This window comes from Daphnia pulicaria, chromosome 3 (assembly GCF_021234035.1).
Source record: "Daphnia pulicaria isolate SC F1-1A chromosome 3, SC_F0-13Bv2, whole genome shotgun sequence".
Lineage (NCBI taxonomy): Eukaryota > Metazoa > Arthropoda > Branchiopoda > Diplostraca > Daphniidae > Daphnia > Daphnia pulicaria.
Genome location: NC_060915.1, coordinates 11160259 through 11183024, shown reverse-complemented (window position 1 = coordinate 11183024; position 22766 = coordinate 11160259). Strand labels below are relative to the sequence as shown.

General features: G+C 39.3%; 2 protein-coding genes, 2 long non-coding RNA genes and 1 pseudogene across 6 annotated transcripts in view; 2 read left to right on the top strand and 3 right to left on the bottom strand.

The window, feature by feature from the left end:
• Window positions 1–22766, top strand: part of LOC124328785 — a 66718-nt gene that overhangs the window by 6683 nt on the left and 37269 nt on the right. The window lies entirely within an intron of this gene.
• LOC124328783 lies at window positions 38–2268 on the bottom strand. 3 transcript variants are annotated; one of them, XR_006916435.1, is made up of 8 exons: window positions 2142–2268; window positions 1619–1669; window positions 1371–1428; window positions 1102–1170; window positions 874–936; window positions 595–702; window positions 356–432; window positions 38–154 (listed from the first exon to the last, which is right to left on the bottom strand). It is a non-coding gene; the product is annotated as an uncharacterized LOC124328783 (long non-coding RNA). The 3 variants fall into 3 exon arrangements; XR_006916437.1 differs by having other exon boundaries at window positions 356–426; XR_006916436.1 differs by having other exon boundaries at window positions 1619–1680; window positions 2142–2263.
• LOC124328737 lies at window positions 3360–6233 on the bottom strand (annotated as a pseudogene).
• Window positions 6880–16928, bottom strand: LOC124328701 (1-phosphatidylinositol 4,5-bisphosphate phosphodiesterase classes I and II-like). The gene is made up of 23 exons (XM_046787507.1): window positions 16474–16928; window positions 16333–16410; window positions 16019–16228; window positions 15380–15513; window positions 15131–15218; window positions 14955–15055; window positions 14734–14897; window positions 14490–14636; window positions 14242–14393; window positions 13917–14081; window positions 10749–11013; window positions 10447–10656; window positions 10164–10373; window positions 9912–10066; window positions 9679–9843; window positions 9433–9613; window positions 9232–9359; window positions 9003–9144; window positions 8620–8938; window positions 8422–8551; window positions 8184–8356; window positions 7975–8119; window positions 6880–7886 (listed from the first exon to the last, which is right to left on the bottom strand). The coding sequence occupies exons 1-23, from the start codon at window positions 16570–16572 to the stop codon at window positions 7779–7781; spliced, it is 3669 nt and encodes a 1222-aa protein (XP_046643463.1). The 5' UTR covers window positions 16573–16928; the 3' UTR covers window positions 6880–7778.
• LOC124328781 (EGF domain-specific O-linked N-acetylglucosamine transferase-like) lies at window positions 17426–22649 on the top strand. The gene is made up of 9 exons (XM_046787622.1): window positions 17426–17973; window positions 18048–18682; window positions 18741–18912; window positions 18988–19121; window positions 19188–19448; window positions 21358–21751; window positions 21817–21959; window positions 22025–22239; window positions 22306–22649. Exons 1-9 carry the CDS (start codon window positions 17578–17580, stop codon window positions 22566–22568), a joined length of 2613 nt encoding a protein of 870 aa, XP_046643578.1. The 5' UTR covers window positions 17426–17577; the 3' UTR covers window positions 22569–22649.

Genomic DNA, 22766 nt, shown 5'->3' with positions numbered 1-22766 from the left:
TCAGACTGAAGAGTTAATAAAAATCAAAGACACATTCTTAAGACACTCACTGAAATTTGTATTTTTAATTTCAACAATGAAAGGATATCCAAGAATGAGCTAGACACAGAAGGCACGGCATGAGCACCACGGAAGAATAGCAGTCTCCTAACAACTGAAAGCAAGAATACGAATACAACAATTAACTTATTATAATATATGGCTGATTCAACCCTTAGATATCCCACCAAGCAATTGGGTAGAAGATCTTACACGGAATAGCATTTACTGTTCCCACCGTATACCAAAGAATAGCCAGTTAGGGACTTAATCAATCGGCTTAATTAGTGGGGTATACCAACAAACTTCTACCAACCTGAAAACATTCCACACGTATATGCATGTCGCGCTGTAAGGTAGTGACAGATGAAGCTGCCAAGTATCGACCTGAAACTAAAAATTTTTTTGAACTATTATCTAAGCCTCACTCCATAACAACATTAGTTTATTCAGGTATTCAGCAGTAAAGATATCTTCAATGATGAACTCAGAAGAGATGTCAGATTATACAATCCATCATTTTAACTTCTTAACTCATACTATTCTGATAATTACCTGATCGTTAACGTCCAACTATGTCACGACAGCTAGGTACGACCTGCTAAGGATAAAGGGGATTCCAGAAGACCGAGAGTTGAATCATTGAGACATCCTGTTTCTAGCCTGCAAGAGGAAGACCGTTAAACTTAATAGCAATTCCAGATATAATAAAAAAATTTTAAGTTATTTTATCAGTGGTAGTGACGAAAATTAAACTATCATTAGAATCTTCAAAATATTAATGGTATGCATCATTCATTTGTGATATCAATATCTATAGTTGAATCGCATTACCTTTAAAAAGACGATATCGCTTGCAATTTGGCAGTAGCAGTAGTACTAAAGATGTACGGCCACCTGAAAAAAAGTAAAAACATCGCTTAAAACCCGTTACACAAAAACCCTCGTATTTGTCAAGTGTAGTTTCCTCAGTCTCAATAAATCAGTTTGTACCACCATTGTATCTCTGGAAATATGATATCGTCATAGGTAAATCGACGAATAAATTATAACTATACATACCAGAATATTTGCAGCAGCAACATCCTAGGCTGTTAGTCCAGCAGCTCCTGTGGGTTGAAGTCTACCAGGCTATTACCCAAAAACAACATAACACCCAAATAGAAACAGTTAATATTGTGCAGAAGATGGCTACTAGTTTTTCCAATATACAAAAATCAGTAGTCACCAAAATAGTTTATATCATAAATGATCATTGGCCTGGACACAGAAATCTTATGTCATCACTTTAAATCAACACGGAACCCTGCTTGAATGAGTACAAAACATACCTTCACATCATACAGAAGATGCACAGGAAACTCCAAAGCAACCTCTTATTCTTAGCACCTAAATGAATGAAGGTTTCAAAAGCACATGGATTAATAGGAGTCAAGAATTCATTCAATACGAAGAAATATCTTTCCTCAGAGTCATGCATGTCTAATATTTTGATTGACTTCAGAAAGCAACATTGTGCACATCAGAAAGAATGATCATCACTGGAAATATGTTCACTTGAAGTATTTTACTTGATTACCTGAACTGTGAAATCTGTCTAAATTAAGTCCATCAGGAGACCTGCACACACCTACAGAAAAACTTGAAATTAACATTACTAGCACTATATACTGGATGTTTTCATGATTTGATTTTGACAAATTCAGATATGAAACAATCTGTCCTCAAAGTGATCAGAACAGGTCTGTGTTAATCATCACGATAATCTAAAGAAACCATAAAGATAGTAATATTTCATTGCATTTGAACCATCACTGTAAGACTGTGTATCGTAACTAGAATTTTATGGAATCTGGGATGCCTCAAGTCTCATCTCGCCATTCTAATGTAACAATCTACATGACAAATTTTCAGTGTTAAAGATTCATAGGAAGTTTTCAGATATTCAAAACAGGAACAATGCATTTTCCCTTAATGTAGAAGCTATTTACAAAGATTCGGGGAGATTCCCCACTTTGAATTGAACTACTAGCAGTATACACAATTACACACCAACAAGAGATTCTCCAGTTTATCTTAATTGCCAAAGATTCCGTACTTACTTCATGCTTCTTCGGTTGGTCCACCTCGTGGCCCAGAATTGGTAGTCGGGCTGACTCTTCGAAAATGCAGCAACTGTGCAATGCATGTCTGTAGAGAATGACCAAATTGGTACGAGGAACTGACATTTAAATAGTTTTGGCTTGACGTGGCTTTGGCGGATATTGATGTTGCCAAATCGAAAGTTATCATTAAAAAACTCACTAGTTCTAGTTCATTTTACTTTTGAACGAAATAAAAAAATTATTAAGTTTTAAAATCTTGGATAAGACATATGACATTAAATTTAAAATTGTAATAGCAATTTACATATAGTTTTACACTTTTTCATTTTTCTGGCAAGACTGCAAGAGAACAGAAGAGAAATGAAAATGGCCAGAGAAATCAAGATCAGAAGCTAGTTAGTGCAAATTTAGGTTTTTTTCCACAGCGCCACATGTGACAAGTGTCCGTACTAGGCAATTAGCTTAGTAGCTGTAATAAGTAACTTACAGCTTAGACAAAAACATTTTGAACTTGTGAAGAAATATGAAGAACTTATTACAACAATCAATAGAGCTGATAACGAGTCATCAATTCACTTGATAATGAATGATATCGAGTTCGGATTTCGGAAATCCCGGAAGAATGAAAACCAAAAACACAACACACGAAAACTACTAATAATAATCCTTGGACAATACTTTTTTATGGCAATACTTTAGTGCCATTTTTCGAACATCATAAATTAAACAATTTTTCAAACATATTTTGTAAAGTAAAAACTAAAAGTAAAAACTTTTGTTAAATGTTTGTTAAATTTGTAAATGTAATTTTAAAAGAAAAAACTAAATGTAAAATCAAAAGTCTATTTTTAAAAGTTAATTTAAAAAGCAAAAGCTAAATGTTAAAGTAAAAATGAAATGTAAAAACCATTGGCTATTGTTAAAAGATAAATGTTAAACTAAAAACTAAACTTAAAAACTATCGAGTCTGCGAGCTATCCCGCCCCTCCTGTGCTGCCATCTAGCGACCGCTACTGCAAACGCCCATACAGACCTAGAGATCGGCGTCTCTTGCTCCCCTCCCTATAGAGCGTTGCGCCCTCTACATAAAGAGTGTGCGGATTCAAATTAAAATCTGATGCGTTATTTCAACTTTTTCCCCCATGTCATTTCAGATATTCATAATCGAGAAATACATAACTGTAATTTTTTTCAACAAGAAAAAAAGAAAGCAAATCAGAGCATTCCTTTGTATTCGGTTGTCTTTCATTAATAGATACATTGTTTTATACCACTTTAACTTAAATCCATGTTCAATTCGCTGGATACTCCTGCAGCATTCCCGTGAGGTCCGGAGCTATCTTTCTGGATAGAGTCGAAAAGAATCTGAAAAATAATTGGTGTTAGCACATTCATTTCTAAGACGAAAAAATTGAAACAGTAGTTATTTTATTACCTGAAGATCGGGTGATGAACGAATATGCAGAACGAACTCGTTAAGTTGTGGGTTGTTATCCGAATCAGGAATGACCAGCAATGCAGTCACAGCTCGAATGGCAGAACGCTGTTCAAATCATTTAGTTGGAGACGCTAGTATTTGATAATATAAAAATGATTCTAGGAAGCTGAACCCACCTTCAGTTCATTTTGCATTTCATATTTTTGTTTAACAGCGTTCGCCTTGACTCTGGCGGTGCAAGTATTTCGTAGACGTTCGACAAATCGATCGAGTCGCTGAAGAACAGCCGTAGGACATAGATTCGCTAGACGGGCGACCATTAAATACGTCAACATTCTAATATTGTTATGAGCTGAAAATAAATTGCAAAAGAACGTGAACATTGAGTTACGTTTTGAGTGCTTTTTGAAAGAAAACACAGCAAACCTTTCAATCCTAGTTCAACGAGATTCAAAAATTCGAAAACATCCAATCGATCAAGACACGAATCCAGAAGGGTGTACATGCATTCGAAAGCGGCCTTACCACGGTCTAGACCATCGTCAACCGTGTGCTTGAAGGGACCCATTTCAACTTCGCGGACTAACTCTTTCTGCGAATTAATTTTTTTTTGATTAATTAAGGATAATTCTATCGTCAAAAAAGACTCCCATCATTGAATACTTACTCTAACTTTAGTTTCATTATAAAGCTGAGGCAAAACGGAATCGAGCAAGTTTCTGACCAACGAAGGCTTCTTGTGTGCTGCCGAATTGAACGCAATGAATACCACTCGTGGCACATTCAAGTCGTCATCCTATTACAGATTCAACTTAACGTTCCGTTTATGTTAATCAAGATGAAACCTTATTATTTACCTGTAAGGTTTGAAGAAAACCGCCCATGCATTGCTTCAGCAGAGGATCAATGGTTTGAACTTGATCGGAAATTCTGAATTTGGCTGCTGTGACGATCGTACTTCTCATCAACGCAGAAGGGCAGTTCAGAGCAGCTCGAAGACGTGGCAGCAATCCCTCAGGATCTGTCAGCGTAAGCTTTCCCAAACACTCGGCTACAACATTTCGTGTTCCTTCTTCATTAAACTCGCAGTGACGGAAGAGAAGATCTCAAATTCGTGGGACAAATGGACGTAATTGTGCAATGGCCTCGATTCCAAGTGATAGCGGAGTAATCACTTCCTTTAACGAGTGGAGCAGCAAATACTGGCGCCGCGATTGATTTTCAATCTGAGTAAGAATAAAGGGCAAGAAACCTGGAAGATTTCCAACTGTTACCGATCCGAGGGCGTGCGAAGCTGCAGATTTCACCTGTAGAAAACGGATATAGATTGATTCAGATAGTTGAGAAAGTAATAGACGTACTTCTTCATTGGGTGGAACGAAAGAATCGCTGATTGCTTGTCCTAACCCTGGAACCTGGTTAAGATCAATTCGTTTGCCGATCTCTCCAATACAAAGGAGCGCAAAAATGTGTTGCCAATCAGAATGATGTCTCTGAGCCTCCTGGAGGAAATTCTGCACCAATGTAAAAGCTTCAGAAACTGGTTGAGTTACAACCAATAAAGCAACAGCCTGAGCGACAGAATGATGAGCAGTATTGTGAAGACCAGGTTTCGACGCCAAATTCATCATAAACATCAACAGATCGCGGTAGCCAAGACAAGATCCTGGGTGGTAAATATTTGTTGCCATCAAAGGATTTCAGTTTAAACTAATGAAAAAAGCATCACTAACCAGGTGCATTAAACTCGACCAATGCCTGTAGAAAATCGAGAAGGGCGCCCAAAGCCACACCTTGAAACAGAGGTGAACGCAAGAGATTGAAAACTTCAGACAAAATGCCTCAAAATTTCCGTAAATGGCTCCGTGGATGATGAATGAGTAGCTGTAGGAATTCTCTCATCTGTAGCAAAAAATTTTGAAAAGCATTAGCCTGAAGGATTCTCCAGTTTATAGAGACGGAACTAAATGATATGTTTACCTAGTTATTGTTTCACGATGTAATGTAATACACTATTCATCTCAATAATTACCAAATTTGGGGTTTCTTTTGAAGATTGTGTTGGTAAGATATGATTCCAAGTTCTTCGTTCCAATTTTTGTGTATTTTGGTCTAGCTGTAATGTTGATCTCTTTTAAGACTCAAATAGAGTCCTTCTTGAGATTCCAAGCAAATGGCAAATTTCCTTAGTAGGAATTCTCTGATCTGTAGCAAAAAATTTTGAAAAGCATTAGCCTGAAGGATTCTCCAGTTTATAGAGACGGAACTAAATTTTATGTTTACCTAGATATTGTTTCACTTTGTTTACGTCCACATCTAATTTCTTTCTCCTTTGTACTTCAGAAACAGACCGCTCATTTAGAATTATGCTAGTGGGAAAATGAGTTTAGCATGTGAATTTATTCAATATATTATTATGATGTAAATTACCAATTGGACACATGGTTTTCCAATAGGGACAATTCTACTGAACATCCACATATTTGACAGTCCTCAAAAATGATGTCTCGAGACATAATGAGATGGAGATATTATGACAATGAAATGACAAACTCTATGGAATAATAAAGCAAACTTTTGGTTGAAGAAGCCGTGAAATGTCAAGCAATTGAGTATGAAGTATTTGGACTTTGTGCCAAACGTGACTACGCCATCACAGACTGCGAATGTGGCTAAACAGTAGTATTCCGCACACTCTTTATGTAGAGGGCGCAACGGTCTATAGGGAGGGGAGCAAGAGACGCCGATCTCTATGTCTGTATGGGCGTTTGCAGTAGCGGTCGCTAGATGGCAGCACAAGAGGGGCGGGATAGCTCGCGGACTCGATAGTTTTTAAGTTTAGTTTTTAGTTTAACATTTATCTTTTAACAATAGCCAATGGTTTTTACATTTAATTTTTACTATAACATTTAGCTTTTGCTTTTTAAATTAACTTTTAAAAATAGACTTTTGATTTTACATTTAGTTTTTTCTTTTAAAATTACATTTACAAATTTAACAAAAATTTAACAAAAGTTTTTACTTTTAGTTTTTACTTTACAAAATATGTTTGAAAAATTGTTTAATTTATGATGTTCGAAAAATGGCACTAAAGTATTGCCATACTTTTTGTTGTATTTTTCTAAGCATTTATCAGAGCTGTCGGAAAATAAAAACCCACATTCAAATTTTTTGTGCGAAAGTTTGATCAGACATGGAATCGGTATGATTCGGTAGTCATAAATTTACAGTAAATTTACAATACAAAAAAAAATCTGTGATTTGTCCGGCCAGAAAATAATACAAGAATTCTCTTTGTTGATGATACAAGTCCATGTATTTTTTGAAACACCAATACAAAAAAAAAATAATAGGAGGAAAAGTAAATGGATTATAATTGAATGAGGTGATGTTGAAATACAATCGAATAAGAGTAATTAACAATTTAAGCAGGAACAATCGCGACCAGCTACCAACGGACAGCCACTACATCATTGCAATATTGAATCATTTTTCTTTGGCAGGTAAACGGCCGGTTCAATGTACGTTAAAATTAACAGAAAGATGGCTATGAATTATAGACAAATCACATCTGTTTCCTTTTTCTTCAAAAGCACCTTTTCTGATTGTGCGCCAATCAATTAAACTCAAATTTCAAGACGAGTCGCAATATACAGCCAAGTCTTATATAAACAAGTGACTAAACTGCATAAAACTTTTAAACCAAAGAGAAAATTAAGAATAGATTGTCTTCTACAATTATCACTTACAAACACATAAATAGAACAATCGATTTTCTCCATCAGGGAAACCCGAAGCCGGATAAGACATGGCTACCATGTTCAAAATTATGATTATTCATTGTACGTAAGTATCTTCGAAGACTTTTTGTTTGAAGACTTTTCTGATCCGAACGAACGGATGGTTTGTTTGTTGTTGCAACCCCCCCCCCCTCCTCCCAAATACTTTAGAATAACTCCAGCAAGTGTACAGCACTCTTGCGATCAAATTATGCAACCCTGAAAATATATCAGGATGATTTGGCGCTTTTAATATGTTATATTAGTAGTATTTTTTTTTTCCCTTTGGTCCGGAACGTAGAAACTCTGAAATGTCGGAGAACTTCAGCGAAATTTCGGAAATAACATCAACTTTAACATACATATTGAATATATGGGGATTTTGTGTGTCTAAATTTTTCAAAAAGAATTTTAAATTCAGGAGTGGGGTCTACACGCAGGCCCTAAAGGTACTGCAGCATCGAAAACATCGTCAGAAACAACAGATGTGGAACGATCACTCTCTCGACTGATGCTCATATACTCCTGAAATTGAAAATATTCTTGTTTTATCAAGCTCTATCCGTGCGAGAAGATGACAAAAGAATAGTTAATTAATTGACAATTAAGGTACCTTCATTCTTTCTTCTTCAAAACGTTTTTGAAGTTCCTCGTACTGCCGCCGTAGTTCCTTTTCTTTCTTTTCAAACTGTTGCTCCAATCGCTCGTGTTCGACAACACCTTTGCGAACAATTTCTTCTCGTTTTTCACGTTTCATTCTAATTTTAAACATTAAATAATAATTTTTTTTTGCTGTTTCACTAGTAGCGCCAGGAAACTCACCTATCGAGTTCATCTTTATCCTTATGCCGTTTATTTAAGCTTTTAAATTCACGGCTAACTTGGGCATGTATAGATTTAGTTGCTCCGCCCACTTGAGAATCGTATTGTTCCTTCAGTAACTTCAGCTGCTTTTCCTTGGAAGCTGCAATGCACTTTTCCAATGTGGTATAAATCTTGCAAAGAAAAATTCATCAAAAATGAATAAAAAATCAGAAGAGGAACTTGAACTGCGAATTACAATTTCATGATAGTGCTTTCTCATATTGGCCTTTTCTTCGTTGAATTTCTGCAGAATAGGCGGAAGCCTTTGAGCGAGCAGACATTCTGCCGTTTCAGAAGACGACCTCACAGTGGCGGGCTCCTTATTCCTATAAATTTAAAAAAACAATTATTTCCAGCTATCACCCAGTATACATTGTTTTAGCATCACACTCACAAATTTTTACTAGAAATACGTTTAATAAGCCTGCTAGAGGTTTTCGTGACTTTAGATTTGGTTATTATCCCCAATTCTTCTTCAAGTTTAGTCTTTTCTTTTTCAAATTCTTTTTGTATGTCTTCTAATTTCTTGTTTAATTTGTCGCGTTGTTTCTTGACGTGTTTGTTTTCTATCAACTTCTCAAACGTCTCTGCCACAACCACGGACTCAGACTCCACATCTGATAGCCCTGGACTGGACGGACCCAAGCCCGAGATATCTCGGAATTCGGGTCGAAGAATACTGTTGGTTTTCATTTTTGTTGAATCTTGGCGTTCTGAAAATTTAAATAGTAACAAGTAGAATCAAGTGGACAATTTCAGCCTTTTCACTGAAATTACTAGTAGGAATATTTTCTGCGCTGAGTGCAGTGGTTACGGGCGTGTCCCCTTCGAGTGAGGGTTGCTGGTGCGCGCGGGTTTTGATATCCACATCCTTATCCTCGGTATCTTTCTCACTCGTTAATTTGCTATCAACTTCGTACTGCAATGTAAAATTTTAAAGGACATTAAGATGGCCGTCTTCAAAGAACTGATTAGCGAGACGTGGGAATTCAACGAGGGGTATTACTTCAAGCGTATCCTCCAATTCTCCTGTTAAAATGCTGAGCTGTTTAGAGCGCTTTTCTAATTCAGACTGGTACTTGATAGGATTTGCCAATGCGTTGGCGAAGTCTGACAATCCATCGGGAATGTAATCTATTGCAAAAGCAGAAAAGGTTAGTTGTCGAAAATTCTCTGAATGAGAAAATCTAACACGAGAAATTCTAACCTTTGACCATAATATTCACGAAGAGCGTTGCCAAATTTAATGGCTGTCCTCCGTCATTACGCAAACCCAAATGTCTGTAGCCAGGACACAGTCCGGTCACTGGAAGCACTCGATGGCCGAGGAGACGACCGGAATCTTCATAAACAGCGATGCGTAGGCAGGCCAAATCCGGCAAAACTACCTAAAAATATTTAGAATTATATTTGACAACGATTGGATGTCTCGTTTGAAATCCGAAAAATTTACTTTGTTGAAAACGAAAGGTTCCTGGTCATAAATAGGATTGATGCCATTGTTTAATACGGTTTTAGTGCGGAAACGCTTTCTGACTGTATCAGCGGGAAGACCAAACATATCGACTTCCACATAAGTTGACACTCTTTTGTCAGACAAAAACTGACCCGATATTACCTATTGACGATAAAATTGAAAAATTTTGTGAATAATTCGTTCTTTGTTCAACGTTATGGAAAACTTACTTGCACTGATACTTTTCCGGCAATAATACCATCGACTGTTGATTCGGCAAAAGGATCGAACTTGCGATCCATTCTACGCATAAACTGTGGTTTCAACAGATATCCTGTCCGGCCATTCATCTCGAAAATACCCAAATTGAGCTGCATTGCTAAGTCTATGTACAGAAAGAGTGATATAAAATTCAGTTAAATATAAAAGGCATCATTTGTAGCAAAGCAAAGTGAATCCGCTTTTTATTCGGTCATTTGTACCTAGCGTTTGGAAGTTCAAGGCCACTAACTGGCAACCAGCGTTCCAAAACACATGTGGCATGAAGTTGGAAGAATCGACGCGTGTCCCGCGCGGGTAAACGCGGCTGATCTGTCGTTTGTTATAGTTGACGAATTCGATCGGATGTTCTTTCAGTAGAGCGGTTGACTGCGTTTCGACAAACGACGACATTTCATAGCTACGATTACGACCTGGAATAAATGAGGACAAACAATTTGTTTGAGCGAGTGGTCGGTTCAGATAAGTTTGAAGCAGATATTATACGTTCAGCATGCTCGAAAGAGTGAAAGTGGATGGGCTGGACGTAGTTGACCAGAGCTGATATCTCGGCACCGGCTTCCGTTTCCTTTCCAGCTGTACCCTTATCCTTTTGGGCTTTCTCCCGGAGCCTGATTTCCTCCGGGCTCAGATTGGACAGCGTCGATGATTCATCTTCATCGTCGCTCTCGCTGCCCAATTCAATTTCTTCGGCGGCTGCAATTGGAAACGACAAAGAAACCAGAAAAAGGCCAAGCGTTAGTGAACTCGGTCCTGACGATGCTATTCTCGATTCTTATCAAGATCACCATGAATGATTGCATCCTCCTCTTCGGTGATGCTGTCCTTGCTCTCTTCTTTCTCCAGACGGGGTCGGGGGATTTCGCCGTTGCCTTGCGGTGGCAAAGCGCTGCCACTGACAGATCCAATCGTGGCGGCCAAAGCCGAGGCGCCCGCTGCCGCCCCTTTCTCGACGTCTTTAAGCGTTCGATGATGTTGGTGTTTTTTTTTATTTTTGATGATTATCTTCCGCTTCAGCTGGGCCGGCGACGGAAGAGGCACTCCAGGCTCGAGCTTTCAAAGTAACAAAAGGAGAAAAACGGAAGTAAGAATGAAATTCATCTCTTAAGCCGGCCAATACACAAGGTTGTGGTTTTTCTCCAACAGCCTGGAGACGACGCTACACTTCACTAGGCTTCAATGGCAGTGCGCTTCAGTGGAGAACCAACCACAGTGCTAAACGTCTCCTTTTACTTCTTAAGCTTTAGATTAGACCAGACGGCAAACTCGCTATCACGTAATTGTCCCACATAAGATGGGAAAGCTTTAGCTTCATTGATCAAAACAGGGGTGGGTGAGCAGGCTCTATCAAAGCCGCTACCGTATCGATTACCGACCCATCAGGAGGCGCCCGAGTACTAATTGCAGCGTACATTTGGTTCAAGCGGACGCGAAGTTAGACTCCATCAGGAGTTTTAATTGACATTCATTTCTCATTTTTCCATTCTTTTCGTGGAGAGCGCTATCCATTAAATCTCCGCCGGGAACTTGATAATCACGGCGTCCATTCACCCACGATCCTGCCTCATAGTGCTGCCCAAATAATTAAATGTTCAACAATTCAAAAGCCTCGACTCGGATGTTTGCGCATTTACCAAGAACCGTCCATTGTTCAACTGCATACTGTACAACTCCAGGTTTCGCGAAATAATTCCAGATTTTGGCTAAAATTCTGCTAGATATTTGGTTTCATCCACTTACAAAACAGAGCTGAATCGCATGCTATCTTTCTCGGAGAAAGAGAGAGAGACGGATTAAGATCCAAAAGAACCGTGAGAAGAGCCAATGATTGCGGAGGCAATTTTTGTTACCTCATCAGGGTTCTAGCCTACTACTACTACTCTAAGAGAAAGTTTCCGGAAATCTCCCAGATGGCGTTTCACTCAGGGAGCGATGGCGAATTAATAATAATAGCAAAGCAAACTCTGACAATGAAAAGCACTCCGTCTTGATATCGATTTCTCCAGAACAGGGGGAAACTCGTTCTTGGCATAAATCAAACATCCACAACTGGATGTCAAAGCGAGAAACGACAGTTGTCAGAAGACACGGTTCTTTTTTCTCTCTCTCTCTACTCCTGAAAATCGATTAAAAGATAAAGATGGCGAACGACAAAGAGATCGAAGGGAACTGGAGCTAAAAATCGCGTAGAAAAAAAAAAGGTGGTGCTTGGATAACAGTCGACAAGAGGAAGTTGCTGCCGTTCCGTAACGACTATCAAGTGAAGCACAGTTACGAGCCAATCACTAGCTCTGGGGAGCATTCCAATTACTTGAAGCATCGTGGATTTCAGTCTGACAGGCTTTGATCAGACGTGAGGAGTACGGGACTTGCTTACGGCCCAGTAATAGTTGTCAAATGTCTGGAAATAGGATCCGGAAAACCGATATCATTACGACGTTCATTAGCCGCCTCCCTTCCAAACGAATTAGCATGTATAATGAATCTCAAGCGGAAGAGACGGTAACACGACAAGCGCAAGAACAGGTTAGCTAAGGAGACAGAAGAAAATTAATGGGACCAAACAAAACAAAAGGACATTAAGTGACTAGAACTAGAGCGCGCCTAAGCCCCGCACTTCAAGATAATGATGAAGGAAATTTCATTTTTTCCCAACTGTCGCCTTCCTTCTCTCTGCTGCCACCCAGGGAAACTTTAGTAACGTAAAGAGCTCAACGTTTTCAATGCGAAACCTATTTTATGCATCAGCAAACGAATGAATAAATCAAAGAATAATAAAACACGCGAACGCTATATATAGATTAGGAGGGTACCAGGAGCGTGTACCAAACGGAGAAGCGTGTGCAACCTTATCGATCGATGGCGTGTGATCGGGAATTCAACAACTGATCCACCAACGTCCTACAACCGAGCTACGAGATGAAACTTTAGATTCCGTTCTGCCCTTCCGATTTCATATCCACTTTGATTTGATACCAAATAGGCCCAGTTTATTTCTTCCCCCCCCCCTCCTCCCTCCTCTTGTCAATACGCAGTGGGCAGATCGATCTCTCGATTGAACTTGCTGAGTCTCGTTGTTCGACCAGCGACGGACAACTGGACATGAACTTGTATCAGTAGTTGCTGGAACGCCGCACAGCTGTTTTCAATTCGGGGTCTACACGGACCGGTTTTGTTTGCATTGGCTCCCGGCAGACGATTGTGTTTGCTTTTTCTCCCGCCCCAAGTTGGCCACACGATCGCTACACAGACTGAGTCATTTCTCAACAAATAACCTCTGCCTCGTTTTTACAGCCCTTTTCTGTCCTTTAATACTCAACCTACCGTTTCTTAACTCTTTTCTCCTGCGATTTCCATCGCTCCGTCACTTAGGAGAGAGCGGATGACGTCAGGATTCGGGATTCACGCGACAAGGAAAGCTAGTCAAAAGCGGAATGGGAGGAAAAGAGGCGGAAGGCGGGAGACGAGATGGATAGGATGAAGAGAAGATGGAAAAGGAAGAGAGAGGAATGATAGGCGGAGACGAAGAGGAGAGCTAGCTTATGAAAAGCGCTTCTCGCGCCCAATATTGATCGCCCGAGAAAGAAGTGTAACTGAGATAAAATACATTCCTTATTTTTTAAGGTTGGACCCTCCTGATTTCTTTTTCACCGATCGAGATTTCGATGTGGTACTTATCTACCTAATAATTTTACCGCCTACGTGTTCTGCTTGCTGTAAATAGGCCACACAATTTCACCGTAACCACATAGTACATCCACGCAATAAAAAGAAAGTAGCAAATCAACCAATCAAAACCAAAACAAATTCGAACCCGCATTCGGTTTGCCGCTTTCCCCTCACCTTCATTCATTACCCATGACAACCCAGATAGGCAAACCCAGAAAAATAAAAACATTTCAAAACTAAATAACTATGAAAGAAAAAATACAAAAAAAAAAACTAATTTCACTCACAGGATGGCTCTCCAAAGCCTGATCGAGCATCATTTCCCCAAAATATTCACGGCAGTATTGCGCAATTTTTGCTTGCTGTTTGGGATTGCAATGATTCTCGAACGAAAGGACCACCGGAAATTCGGACGTCTTGAAAGCACTCTCAGCAATAGCCTCGATGACGTCCTGTTTCAAACATGAAAAAAGGAACAAAAAATAAATGTAGTTTTTTCTTTCAATATTTTTCTCAACTTGCAATCGAAAAACGAAAGTGTGATAAATGAAGAATTTAATCTCGAAGCAAAAAAAGGGGGATAACTCAATAAGTTAGGAAATCGGATATTACTTTAGCTGGCACTTCAGGAACGAGAGTGTATCCGTGGTAAATTATGGGATCTTCGTTCTTGCCATTCCAGAAATCAAGCTCGACACAGCGACATCCGCCGAGCAGCGTTTGTCGGTAAATTTCGACAGAAGATTTCCCAGTAAATTGGTGACCTATAAACCCAATTTGTACATGTATATGTCGTGCAAAGCTCACGGCAAAACCAAACAATCATCGTGGAACGGGAGGAGGAGATTCGCCTAGCTTACCAGTCAAGTACGTGTTATGAGACGAGTTGACGAAATAGTGGCAGAGAGGCTGTTCCATGTCGTGACTGAGATCAAACTTGTCGGCCGACACGATCGAATTATCTTCGCTCATTAGGAAGCGCAAAAATCCTTCGGCACTCAAGAGTCCTAGAATGATAGACGGATCGAAGTTACCAACCCACAGTCAAGAAGAATGTAAACTATTCACTGCAGTCTTCCTTCATGGAATTTATGGTAACATTACCTTTGGGAGCATTTGGAGCATTAGGTTCATACTGTTGGAAGAGATCTCTGGCCCGATCAGGGTTAGCGTATGGGTAGAGGATCTCATTGAGTCGCGGGTCACGCTGGTAGCTGTTAAGGAACTCTACAAACTGTTCGACGGTGATGTGCAACTTGGTACCAAACCTATTTACGACAAGTAAGCCATCACGTGCCACATACAAGATAATATCAAGCACTTACAATTCTTCGAAAATTTTTTCAACTTCTTGTCTTCCTGTCAGTTTCTTATAGAATCTATAGAAGTCGTCAAAACCAAATTGTGACAAAGGAATAGCATCATCCTGAAGAAGGTAAGAAACACGGGTACAACAATGTAATTTTGACTGTCAAACAGCATTTCAACAACTTGAAATTACCTTTCCACTGGCAAGTCCGGTAGATTCAATAAACGCCTTTTCAACTCGCCGTCGGTCGTCTCTATGCTGGGCAAAAGTTCGGACAATGCTGGCATAACAAAACAGACAAGAGTTGTCAGCAAATAAAATAAATGTAGGTGACAGAAAAAAACGCTAGTTAAAAGAAGAACTGGAATAGTATTTTACAAATAAACAAAATTGTGTGTGCTTGTGTTGGTGACGGAAAAATAAAAACACAAAATCGATTACTTTTTCACGGCAATTTTTCCTCCTTTATCGGCCTGAAGGGTAAGCCGGACATGGGCTTTTCGCAGGAAATAGTGCACGGAGCCATTTAGAGCCAGCAGATTATTGGCCATTTTCAATAAATCATCAGTCCATTGCTGAAGGTGAAAACAAAAGGGTACAAAAAAAGGTTTGCTGTATGCTGATAAACGAAATACTAACTCTAAAAAATGTCATGATTTGCGAGGATCAAGTAATTAAAATGGTGAGAAAATCACACATGCATTTAAAAAGTCTTCTTGAGCTACACTATAAGTGGATGGCCAGTAGAATTTAATGTCACTAACTCTTTGCTACATCTGGATTTGTTGGTGTGATGGAATAACTATGCTATTCAATCAGACAAAAATTCTGGCAGTTGGCAGGAATTCAACAAATAACTAGAAATTTTTAAACAATTCCTGGTCTTTATAGTAAGTGGCAATTGTGTCAGTTCATTCGTGAACTGCAAGCAAGCACGTCGTCGGTTTTTTTTCATTCACATTCCACTGTGAGTGATCGCGATTCGGTGCCAGTGTTTTCGATGAGAATTTCAGTAGCATCCCTCTTTTGAGGAATAGGCAGTTATGTCATCAGGATTAGGTCAGTCAGCTGTTTACATACCTTGGCAGTTTCTTTCTTTGAGGAACAGAAGTTGAAGAAAGAGATATTGACAAAATCAGGTCCATATGAAACTGTTAAAGTTTTATCTTCCAGGGAATCTTGTGAGGCTCCCATGGTGACCTGATCACGCATCTTAGAATCCTTTGGAACTTTGGCATAATGCCCAGTTCTTGTGTCCCTGATAGTGCACATGTCCAAGATTTGAGTCTCCTATATTTGGAATGAAAAAATACAGTTTAAGCCAGGAACATGCTATCATGTCTAGAGATAACCAATACGTATAAATAAAATATGTAAGTGAAATATATGTTAACCTCATTTTGATCTGTCCAGTAAAGAAAATAGCCATAAGGATCCACTCTCAGTGTTACAGCAGTGACCAATGATGAATCCTAACAATGATTGACGAAAATGAACACACAAATTCTTTCAAAGTTGCAAACCTAATAATTTACCTCGTCCCACTTAACAAACTTTTCGCCAGCAATCATGGAAGGAGGGACTGACACATGCTTCAGTTGCAGCACATGAACACCTGGCTTGGAATCAGCCATTATCCCTAGGTCTTAGATTGCACTAAATAGACCAAATTCACTAGAGCTGCCGGAAAAAAAAAACGGACTATCCCTCTCAGAAAAACATGATGTTGATGTTTGCCTCTTGCTAAGTCAAGACTGAGCTCCCATTAAGGCTGGGTGTAAAGATAACTTGCACTGTGATGAAAAACAACAAACTTGGGCAATGGTGCAATTTTCTATTGAATGCAACTAGACACTTCATAGCTGGCCTGCCCAGCCGAAATAACGGAGCTCAACATGTCACAAGTAGAAGGAAAGGTCTCTGCCCGTCTAACTGGACGTCGATTATTATCAGACTGACAAACCAAGGCCTACTCGATACATCAGGCCGAAAAAGTCTTGATGTGAGGGAATGAGGACTTCGATAGATCTCTATGCTAGCTCCACTACGCCGATCACTACAGCTAGTACCGCATAGCGGCAAGGAAAACAACTTCTAGCTGATAAGATAAGTCTTAAATCGAAACACTCCCCATTTTTCGCCAATTTGTAAACGATAACTTTTACAACATTCAACTACACATGCACAGGATAATTAAATTTTTGCTAGACTGATCCCTCAAGTAAATCTTAGGCTAATCCAACAAGCAAGTAGTTTAATAAACTGCTACTAGAGTGCGTAAAATGCGCAATTTCGTTATTTAGCAGCTTAATTTTAATATTACGAAATAATTTGAGAACCGTGATATAAATTGCACTCGCAGGTTGATGATTTTAAATATAATAATTTTTGTGATATAAGGTTGATATATCATTCGGAAATTGGGATAAGTGTCCGACCGGAACCGGAGAACCGGACTGATCTTTCGGCGAATTTTAATGTCAAAAGCAGACGACGACACGATGCGTGTTGTTGTAATACCGGGAAGTTCAGTAAAATTAGACACTGTAGTATTTTTATTTTGTGTTGTGCAAATGCAATATTAAAGTGAAACACAGTCACTGGTGCCAACTGAACTTTTACATTTACCGTTGTCCGACATGTGGATGGACGTGGGCATAACTTTTTTTATAAGCCAAATAATCCTATTGTTGATTCCGGCGGCGGAAGTGGTGGGCGAGTGGTCATCAAAAATACTCGACTTACCCGATTCTCATATAACGCGATACCTTAACACATTCAAGGATGAGGGAGAAAAGTGTCGAAACAGTGAATCTTGTAATTATCAACATATTTTAGAAACTGGTTTGTGCTGGGGCTATGAGGAAAATTGCCCTGATCATTTGGGCTATTCCAATGCTCATTGCCCTGGTGATCACAAAGGTTGGGTCAGTTCCAAGTCCCAACAGCTGCAGACATTCGTAAATCAAGCAGATTTTGGATTTGTTAAACAGCAACTCCAATCAACAACAGTCATGTGTAAACCAAGATTGGATGTAAGTTTTGGTAGTCAACCATCTAGGTAAAAGTTTGATATGAAGTAAATTTGCATTTGCATCTTCTTTTCTAGGGTGAATCATTTCTGGAATGCAGCCAATACCTCCAGTTTTGTAGAGGTTCCAATTTGTATATTGATTTTCGGGATTTACCATCTAGAAAAGAATCCTTCAGATATAAAATGGATGTACTCAAGAAGGGACAGATTGGGGGTAGATGCAAGTTGAATGATTTCAAGCTCCAGTCAGAAGCTGTACATCAAAGCCCATTGCAATCTTGGGCTCCAGAAATTGAACACTTTCAAGAACTTCCGGACTTGGTAAACAAACAGTCGAAAATCTGCGACGTTTTCATCGACCGGCCAACTTTCATAATGAAAATTGATGCCACTGTCAACATGTACCATCACTTTTGCGATTTCTTTAATTTATACGCTTCGTTGCATTTAAACGGAACGCACAACGAAATGTTTTCACGAGACGTCAACATTCTAATATGGGAGACCTACAATTACCATTCAAATTTTGGTATTACATGGTCGGTTTTCACCAAAAATCCCCTTATGAATCTCAGAACATTCGAAGGAAAACGAGTTTGTTTTCGCGAAGTTATCTTTCCCCTACTGCCTCGGATGATCTTTGGACTTTACTACAATACTCCTGTCGTCTGGGGTTGTCAAGAATCCGGATTATTCCACGCATTTTCAAAGTACGATTGCAATACAAATAAATGTGGTCGCTTATAATCAACCTTTAATTCTTATTAGGTTCATTTTGCATCGGCTAAAAATTCCGAAACGTACGGCAATCGATCTGGTTGAATTACCCAGAATCAAAATTACGTTACTCTCTCGTAATACTCAGTACCGAAGAATTCTCAACGAAAAAGCACTGCTCGATAAACTCAGATCGAGTCCCCGTCAATACACAATCCAAAGGGTAGGCTATTTGAAGACGTGTAGATGTACCGATAGGCGATAGTACATCGAACAATTTTCTTAATTTCTTTCATAGGTTGAATTCACTCATGAAACGGATTTCCGCCAACAGTTAAACATAATTCAGGATACAGATATTTTCATTGGAATGCATGGAGCTGGACTTACTCATTTATTGTTTCTTCCGGATTGGGCCTCTGTGTTCGAATTGTGAGATAGTGCCTAATCTAAATATTGTAAATTTGGATTATTGATTTATTCGTTGTGTTACGTAAGGTACAACTGTGGAGATGAACATTGCTACGCTGACCTTGCCCGTCTTCGCGGCGTTCACTATCAGACTTGGACAAACCCTGCAAAATTAAAGCCCCAAGACAAAGGCCACCATCCGTCTGATGGTGGACCGCATGCCAAATTTACCAATTACTCGTTCGATACAGACGAGTTTCTTCGCATAGTCGACTCAGCAGCTGACCATGTTTCTCAACATCCTACCTATCGCCATACGTTTGGTCACTTAAATCAGCCAACCAAATCGTCAGACGAGCTTTGATAACGAATACCTTGATAGCATCACATTTCTTTTAAATTAATTTTCAGTTGCATTCTCTTTTAATTAATGATGCTGATTGTATTAACATCCCATCTTCCCATGTGATACCGAAAAAACAAAACAAAAAAGGTGACAATAAAATTGTGTTAATTAAAAAAAAGATTTGTTTGTTGTCTGCCGGTTTTTTTTATTATTATTATTTTTTTGTTTTGTATTGTGAGACAAATCACCTGCGAATAGGTTTACACCGTCATTGACTTAATAGCAACATATTTTGAATTCTATTTCAGACAAAGCTGTCCCACCAGGAGACCTGGTAGGCTCCTACTTCATTGACTGCGCACTGGGTCTTTATTGGACCGCTTTGTATTTAGTTAGTGAACGGTAATGGTAGGAACTCAGCATTACGACTCATATTGCTTTAAAAATATAAAACTCCGCAATTCGTAAGATATTTTTACAGAGTTTTAATGATGGTTTAGTTATTTTCTGGGATTTGAAAAAAAAAATTAACAGATCAAAAATTCAAAATCAGGCAAAGAAAAGGATTTTGACACACTCGCTAGAGGCGCTCACACGAAATGGGCAATTCGAGAAACATGAACTTTGGACTATAGGGGAAATATACATGGAGTGTAGTGTTTATGATGTTTCCCCAACGCTACACATGACGACATGCATACCATTTCAAAACACCCTGTGGCGTCTATAGTTACGATACGTCACCAAACCCCGCCGACCAATGAGCTTTTTCCAGCACAGCACAATCGGCAGACGTCTTTCCTATTTTCGGCGCGTTGATACATTCTGAACAAGTGTAATATTTGCACCTGAAATAATCAAACAGATTTTCAATTTAAATGCTTCAGGGACCAGAATAACATTAACATGGATACCCTCACACGCCGGAATCGTTGGAAACGAAATCGCAGACCAACTGGCGACAAACATCCGGAAGGACCGACGCAATGCCACTACAAAAACAATAACAAACAAAATTGATGTTAGGCAAAACATAGCAACAGCTAAAGCTAACCACAAAAACATCACGTTCCAGAAACTAAAAACTCAATCAACAAACATGGCAGTGACAAGCAGAGAATGTTTTGGATACTTACCATGGCACACCAATAAGAAAAGAACTATCCAATCAGCCTTGTTCCGACTACGCAGCGGCCACAACAAACTAAATCACTTCATCAGCAGATTGGAACCGGAAACACTCGCAGATTGCCCAAACGGATGCCCGGAACGAGAGGACGCCACACACGTACTCCTCCACTGCCAGCACTACACTGAAGCGAGGTCCGAAATGGAACGCAAGCTCTCCCCTCTCAACATCCCCCCAGGGCTACCGACACTACTAGGACTCAATAGCTCAATCCCTAAACACACACAAAACCAAATTGCAGCCCACCTCATCTCCTTCCTCATATCTACTAAACTAATTGAAAGAATTTAAATAAATTAACGTGTTTTTGTGTGCTATGTATACGTCCCCCCCCCTTTTCCTGCTATTAATGTAATTGCAATCTGAAACAAAAAATAAAAAGAAGCAAAGGTGTGTAAGGGACGGCAGACGACCCGTAAGCTGTAACCAGTGGCAACAAGCCATGGCCAGCGGCACCTACTTTATCAATCAATCAGTGTAATATTTGCTGTTGTTAATTGTGGTAGTGGTTTAACCTAGGCTGTTAATTCGTGGACACTGCTTCTAACTTATAATCAAATCGAAACTTTTTTCAAAATGCACTTGAAAGTGTTATTGTTATTTATTTGCCTTGGACTGGGAACCGTTTTAGCAGGGTAGGTAGCGAATCCAATTTACTTTTTGTAACCGGCATAAACTTGTGACGATTATCTAACGTGAACATTTTTTCTTCGTTATTACAGACGAGATTTTTATAAAATCTTGGGAATACAAAAATCAGCCAACACTAACCAAATCAAGAAAGCATACAGGAAATTAGCAAAAGAACTTCATCCTGACAGAAACAAAGAAGACCCTGAAAAAGCCAGTGCCCAGTTTCAAGACCTTGGAGCAGCCTATGAGACTCTTTCTGATCCAGAGAAGAGAGAACTTTATGATCGCTGTGGTGAAGAGTGTGTTTCAAAGGAAGGTGCAGGTGGGGGTGGAATGGATCCGTTCGCCAGTTTTTTTGGTGATTTTGGGTTTGGATTTGGGGGTAATGGTAACCAGGGTCAAAGGGAGGTTGCAAAAGGAGCAGATATTGTGATGGATCTGTTTGTTTCTCTCGAAGAACTTTACTCTGGAAACTTTGTAGAGGTAATGCTTTCATTAAAAAGTAAAGAAGAAAAGTGATTTTTAAACATAGATTTTACATTCTTTAGATAACACATAACAAACCTGTTCTAAAACCTGCAAAAGGTACTCGAAAGTGCAACTGCAGGCAAGAAATGGTAACCCGTCAATTAGGTCCAGGAAGATTTCAAATGATGCAGCAAGCTGTCTGTGATGAGTGCCCTAATGTCAAGTAATGGAGAAATCAAACTTAACAATGAATAGCAACTTATTATTCATGATGTTTGTATGAAACAGGCTTGTTAATGAAGAACGAGTTCTCGAAGTCGAAATCGAGCAAGGAATGACGGACGGTTTGGAGCAGAGATTTACTGCCGAAGGTGAACCACACACTGATGGAGAGCCAGGTGACCTCCGTCTACGAATTCAAACAGCTCCACATTCCACTTTTGAACGCCGAGGAGATGATTTGTATACCAACGTTACCATCTCTTTAGCGGATGCCTTGGCCGGTAAGTTGCAGCGAAGCAACGAATAAGGTTTTTACTGTTGATAAATAACGGTCTATTCTGTTTTAGGTTTTGAATTAGATATTGAACACTTGGATGGACATAAAGTACATATCGTCCGTGACAAAGTGACTTGGCCAGGTGCTCGCATTCGTAAGAAGGGCGAAGGAATGCCAAATTACGAGAACAACAATCTTTTCGGCATGCTCTACGTAACATTTGACGTGCAGTTCCCGAAAGACGAACTCTCAACTGAGGTCAAGGAAAAGCTCAGGCAATTGCTGTCGCAAGATTCAATCAACAAAGTGTACAATGGCCTCAGAGGGTTTTAAAGTTCTTCGATGCATTTCGTGCATGTAAATTTTTACAATTTTTTTTTTTTATTGAAAAAAAAAATCGCTGTGTCACTACGATCTACTTCTTGTTTCATTCTGCGACAGCCATAATTCCCGGTTTAAGTTGTATGCCACACAAGGATATAGCTAGGCACCGCATAAATTTGACATTCCTCAACGGATTTGAAATTCTCC

What these genes read in the sequence shown, in the direction of transcription:
- LOC124328701 (XM_046787507.1), bottom strand. Translation starts at nt 16,572, where the DNA reads ATGGCTGATTCCAAGCCAGGTGTTCATGTGCTGCAACTGAAGCATGTG. An exon ending in CCGGACTTGCCAGTGGAAAG is followed by an intron (nt 15,056 to 15,130) that starts GTAATTTCAAGT and finishes TACCTTCTTCAG; the next exon opens with GATGATGCTATTCCTTTGTC. An exon ending in GGAGGATGCAATCATTCATG is followed by an intron (nt 10,657 to 10,748) that starts GTGATCTTGATA and finishes TTCCAATTGCAG; the next exon opens with CCGCCGAAGAAATTGAATTG.
- LOC124328781 (XM_046787622.1), top strand. Translation starts at nt 17,578, where the DNA reads ATGTGGATGGACGTGGGCATAACTTTTTTTATAAGCCAAATAATCCTA. An exon ending in TTATTCCACGCATTTTCAAA is followed by an intron (nt 18,683 to 18,740) that starts GTACGATTGCAA and finishes AATTCTTATTAG; the next exon opens with GTTCATTTTGCATCGGCTAA. An exon ending in GATGAGTGCCCTAATGTCAA is followed by an intron (nt 21,960 to 22,024) that starts GTAATGGAGAAA and finishes TGTATGAAACAG; the next exon opens with GCTTGTTAATGAAGAACGAG.